This window comes from Myxine glutinosa, chromosome 11 (genome assembly GCF_964187855.1).
Source record: "Myxine glutinosa chromosome 11, kmMyxGlut1.1, whole genome shotgun sequence".
Taxonomy (NCBI): Eukaryota; Metazoa; Chordata; class Myxini; order Myxiniformes; family Myxinidae; genus Myxine; species Myxine glutinosa.
In genome coordinates this window covers 51,847,374-51,853,373 of record NC_136271.1, presented here as the reverse complement: position 1 = coordinate 51,853,373, position 6,000 = coordinate 51,847,374, and the positions used below count along the sequence as shown (strand labels likewise).

The window sequence follows — 6,000 nt, the reverse complement described above, 5'->3', positions numbered from 1 at the left end:
ATGTTTCTCCCAGAATGGCCCTGTGCTTGAACTGGTTCAGGTTTCCATTCAGAACAACCAGGTCAGTTTGGCCCCCTGCATGAAAAGCAGCCCAAACGGTCACCCCACCACCTCCAGCTTGGACTCTTGGCACTATACAATCTTCGTTGTAGGCTTCATGCACTTGTCTGCGCACTCGGACGCGGCCATCTTGACGATAGACCAGAAATCTAGACTCGTCACTGAAGATCACGTGATTCCAGTGTCCTGGCTGCCATTGACGGTGCTCTCTGGCCCACTGCAATAGGCGCTGGCGGTGTTGTCTGGTCAGACGTGGCTTTCTCAAGGGACGCCTGGCACGATAGCCTGCTTGAACCAGTCGTTGGTTGACTAGCCTTCTGGATACAGGCACATTTGTCAGTTGCTGCCACTCAGCCCTAAGCCGATTAGCTGACTTGGTACGGCCATTGCGGACTAACCGGTGCAGCTGGCAATCATCCCTCCTTGTGGTTCTGCGGGGACGTCCTGGCCTCGGTATTGGAGTAGGGACACCCCTCTGAGCATTTCGTTTCAGGATCTTTGACACCTGACCTTGGGTGATGCCATACTGCCGAGCAATAGCACGCTGTTTCATGCTGGAATTTCGTAAAGCCACCACTAAATGACAAACAGCATTGTCGAGTTGACGGGCCATCTCCAGGGGAAGCGGCAATAACTTTTGTAGACGTGCAGCAGTTGTTTTCCACTAATACAGAATGCAACAACCCTTATATACCCGATTGTGAAGCCAATCGTCAAATGTACCTGTCCATACATTTTGTCACGCCACCTGTGATATAATCCTGTTATTGACTTCTTGCTGCGACAGACAATCAGTGACATGGTTCTTTTAACAAAAAAATCACCGAAGCGTAAAAGAAACTCACCAGATTGATATACCGAGTTCAGAAAGTAAACCCAAGTCAAGAAAAAAAAAATATTCCATATTAAATGCCAAGTCTGTATATGTGTACCTAATGTAAGAGCAGTACCTGGAACGTCTTGGCTTCACTATCTTCCATAAATCACCCAAATTGTATGTGCGGGTATTACCCAGGTTGTAACTCAGGAACAGGAAACCGATTTACACAAAAACATTTATTGAAAATTTTCAGTTCATTCATTACACATTAATCACGTGAGAAATATTGCATTTACCATCAGGGTGAAGGAGAAGGAAATGAGATTGTGGGAATTATGGAACTGTGTGATGCAATCCACAATTGTGATGACAACACCAGTGGGAATAAACAAACTTGGCTCGTGATGGAGTTGGGAGATTATCATTACGTCATGGAAAAGAAACTTTTCTTTATTCCCAACAGCAATGCATCCCTGTGTGGTGGACAATTGGTTATCATAATATTTAGTTTAAACCTCAACGTTAACTTATGATAATCAATTCCATAAAGTAGTCTTTCTCATGTAGACTTGTGTTTATATGTATCGGCAGACAGGTAGCAAAATTGTACCGACGCAGGGTTATCATCCAAAACGTCAGTTTCCTGCTTCCAGTGGTAGTTAACATGCCTCGAGCAAAATGGCCAGACTCTCAGGTAGAGCAGACTCGTATTCAATCGAGTCAAATACCTCTTTCAGAGCTTTTGGTAGTCGAGACGAATCTAGGGAATAGCCCTGAACCATCGGGATGTGATGTGAGTTTTGGTTACCTGCCACTAATCCTTTTTGCCTTTGGACCCTATACAAGTGGTCTGAATGTGGTTCCTTCCTTGCTCCTGCATTATTGGTAAGGTGCTCTCATTTCCACAGGTACGTGTTCACCTTTCTACAATGCTATTTATACAAGTTGCTTGTCTGTAACGGATATCTCATCACCAGCCTCCTCGCCCAAGAACCTGAGCCAGGCGCAGGTGTTGCTGGAATTCCAGGTTCAAATCTCACATACTGTGTTGCTTTGGCCATCGTCTCCTCAGGTCGCATTTATTAAACACCTGCATGAGCTGTGAAGACCATGTAAAAAATCTGGTGAAATAAATATCACATTTCCCGAGACCAATCCAATATGTAACTTTAAATACTCCTGCAAATTATAGTTTCATTGCTTCACTCGTCTTACTATAATTCACCAAATGTCTGTCTGTCCGTTCCCAGGTACCGCAAAACGGCTGAACCGATCGCAACAAAATTTTGGGTGGGTAATCACGGGACCCCCTGGAGTAAAATAGGCCATGTTGTTTTTCCAATCTTTTTCCCAATTTTTCCAATTTCCAGTTTTTCCAAACACGATGGAATAATATTTACCGATATGAACAGTGATGTGGCTTTTATTGAAATTCTAAAGATACTGTTTAGATTTTGATGATTTGCGTGTGATATGATTCAACGGATGTTTATATGAATCGTTTAAAATAAAAAAAACCTTCAATTTCTGATATTTAACTTTTCATTTGGGCCTCCCAATTGAAGCCCCGCCCATAGGGCGGGTACCGTTGCTAGTCACTTTAATTCTCTTAAGATGGACAGAATCTCCCAGATACCATGCAGTCAAGGTCACGGTTGTGGGTGTGGGTGTCTTCTGATACCTCAGGGAGATGGATGCCCCTGCCCTGCATAACCCCAGGTCACCTGTGGGAAGGTGTCAGCCCCCCTTACCAGGGTAACGGTTCGCAGCCATGCGGTTTAAATGGCAGATGGCATCCACATCTGGTGGATGAGAGTCTAGTTGACTCTATTTGGGCGGAAGAGGGTGAATTCCCCAATGGCCAGTAGAGGGACGGAGAGTAGTGGCAACCCCCCGTCGATACTGTACCAGCCATAGAAAGGCAATGCCATCATTGCCCGAGGACACTCGACATCATCATGGTAAAGCAAGAAAGGAGACCAGCACTTGTTACAGTCGGGGCAAGGCCTCGAGGTACACACAATCCGTCTCTAAACCGTCTCTCCTGTGTTTAAATCCCGACCCATCTATGAACCGTGATCCCGGTGTTTCACAGGTAGGGCTGTTCATCAATGTGTGTCCCGTCTTACAGCATTAGTCGGTGAACGTTAAAGATCCCACAGCATCCTTCGTCAAGAGTAGGCGAGCTATCGCAGGCACTATGGACAAATGACAAATCCCTGCACCAACCAGCATAGGGCATCGCACCCGGTGACACAGCCACGCCCTCGGCCAACAATGTGACCCTGCAGCCCCGTACTGCATACTAACGAAGAAGAAGATCACACTTCTCATGCAGGTGCAATTTCCACAAGGTAATACATGTAGTAAAATACTCGTTTGTAAATAGATAATAATTCTATGACACAAAATCTGTTTATGTAAAAAATAATAAAAAGTTACAGCATTCATTTTCTGCATTAAAAGATACGTTTCTCCAAGTTTGCAATCTCGGCACCAGTTTACTCCGGCTGCGTTACCAAGACCTCACATTGGCATCATCTCTGTAGTAAAGTAAACCAAATAGAGATTTCTTAGACCGACCAAAGCTGACCAAGTCATTATTTTTTAAGTCACAGCTTAGGAGTTAACTTAATACCCAGCTAACACAACACCGTTGGCCCAACGTTGGCCCAACGGTGTTGTGTTAGCTGGACATGGCCCTCACACAGTTGGTACAGACCATTTGTGGTCATTTCCAATAAATATAAAGAAAAGTTATATTGCGTAACACATCAGGTCAACCTTTGCTCTGAGATTTTGGCAACAATTTCTGCATGCTGTTTATGCCATGTTTATAGTCCATACGGGTCATGTCCATACATAGTCCATACGGGTCATGTCCATACATAGTCCATACGGGTCATGTGTCACAGTAATTTAAAAAAGATTGCTCTACACGTCGAAAAACGAACTTTGTTCTTTAATAATCCATTCTGCATTTGGGTTGACGTTGTATAAATCCAGCATGAAGGTTCCCCGGTCAAGGCAACGCTCACCTGTAATGGACAAAGACAAAGCAACGTTTTGGTGTCACAACATTGTTTTGCTGCACAGGTTGAGGATTTTCTTGTTATGGTGTTTTGTGGAAATATAGATCTAAGTGCTGAAGAATAAGTCTTAGACTTCCTCCCCAAACTCCCCAACCCCAGTTACCCTCTCATAGTCCCCACCCTCATTCTCACCTATATTTCCTCCGACCTCATACAGACAATGCTTGTACCTCCATGATTCCTCGGTTGAGTCTCCGCTGTGAGAAGATGACAGTGGATCATTAGGATAACATGTTATAAACTGATCACCAACTGCAAGATCACATGCTACCTCCACCAATATCACGTGGTTCGGCCACCATCTTGGAAAAATCAAAAAGCTTTGCACCTCTATATCTAGGAAAGCACTGAATAGGAAAAATTGAGACATGGCTCATTGTAAAGAACTCTCCATGGGGAATGAAATATGTTAACTAGAACGCCACTCAGTAGAGCGCATACGCCCGCCGTGGGTGGCCGCTGCTGAGCCCTATCTTTCAATGGTAAAAAATCCTTCAAAAATTCCTGGATCCAGAATAATATCCTGAGCTTCACCAAAAACTAATCAATTCTTCCTTATCCCAAGGGCAATCATCCCACCAACCTTCATCCAAATCCGTTCAGAACATTTCCAGATATCTTGTTCACAAACACACGAACACACACACGGACGGACACGATCGAATGCATTACTCCCTGGCGGGAGTAATGATGATGTCATAGGCGCCTCCATTATGACGTCATAATTTGACAAGTACAAAACTTCATCCTATCAAGATGATATTTCTTAAGCATAATCTAGGAATAAATGAGTTTAGAAAAAAAATTGATGACATCATCGGTCACGTGGTTCGGCCGTCATCTTGGAAAAATCGAAAAACTCTGCACCTCTATCTCCGAAAGCGCTGAATAGAAAAAATTGAGACATGGCTCATTGTAAATAACTCTCCATGGGGAATAAAATATGTTAATGATGATGTCATAGGTCCCTCCATTATGACGTCATAATTCGACAAGTACAAAACTTCATCCGATCAAGATGAATTTCTTAAGCATAATCTAGGAATAAATTAGTTTAGAAAAAAAAAAGACCATCGGTCACGTGATTCGGCCGCCATATTTGTTTTAACACAAAAGCCTTAAAAACCACAGAAAATACATCCTGGCAAGGGTTTGCAATCTCCGATTGCTCTTTTTCTTGTTCATACTGTATTGACAACACCCTCCTTTGAGAGATAACAAAGACATCAGAAACTAGAACGTCACTCAGTAGAGCGCATACGTCCATCAGGCTGAACATTTTACGTTTTGTATCCCACTAGTAGGCCAGATCTGGATCCAGACCTGAACCAAAATCTAATTGGCTTGTTCTTGTCTCCTAGCCAACACATTCACCAAGTTTTATCTTAATCCAATCACATTTAGACTGTCTTTCCCTCGCGGTCCCCCTGTGCTGTCTTTCCCTCGTGGTCCCCCTGTGCTGTCTTTCCCTCGTGGTCCCCCTGTGCTGTCTTTCCCTCGTGGTCCCCCTGTGCTGTCTTTCCCTCGTGGTCCCCCTGTGCTGTCTTTCCCTCGCGGTCCCCCTGTGCTGTCTTTCCCTCGCGGTCCCCCTGTGCTGTCTTTCCCTCGCGGTCCCCCTGTGCTGTCTTTCCCTCGCGGTCCCCCTGTACTGTCTTTCCCTCGCGGTCCCCCTGTACTGTCTTTCCCTCGCGGTCCCCCTGTGCTGTCTTTCCCTCACGGTCCCCCTGTGCTGTCTTTCCCTCGCGGTCCCCCTGTGCTGTCTTTCCCTCGTGGTCCCCCTGTGCTGTCTTTCCCTCATGGTCCCCCTGTGCTGTCTTTCCCTCGCGGTCCCCCTGTGCTGTCTTTCCCTTGCGGTCCCCCTGTACTGTCTTTCCCTCGTGGTCCCCCTGTGCTGTCTTTCCCTCGCGGTTGTCAGCTCTTTCACGAGCCTCGATTCAGTATACAAAAAATTTTTTAAAAAAATGGTGAACTAGGCCTAACTCTCTTGATGTGGTATCTCGTCTCAACATTACTTTAAAGGTCTTGCAG

The 6,000-nt window shown here is 45.1% G+C and overlaps 1 protein-coding gene across 1 annotated transcript in view; it reads right to left on the bottom strand.

The window, feature by feature from the left end:
• Positions 1-1,101: 1,101 nt before the first annotated feature.
• Positions 1,102-6,000, bottom strand: part of LOC137436666 (rho GTPase-activating protein 18) — a 92,042-nt gene continuing 87,143 nt past the window's right edge. Inside the window, exons 14-15 of the mRNA XM_068130661.2 lie at positions 4,105-4,169; positions 1,102-3,918 (exon numbers count right to left, since the gene is read on the bottom strand). Of these exons, the coding sequence (XP_067986762.1) occupies positions 3,815-3,918; positions 4,105-4,169 (169 nt within the window). The 3' untranslated portion in view covers positions 1,102-3,814. The remainder of the gene's footprint in view (positions 3,919-4,104; positions 4,170-6,000) is intronic.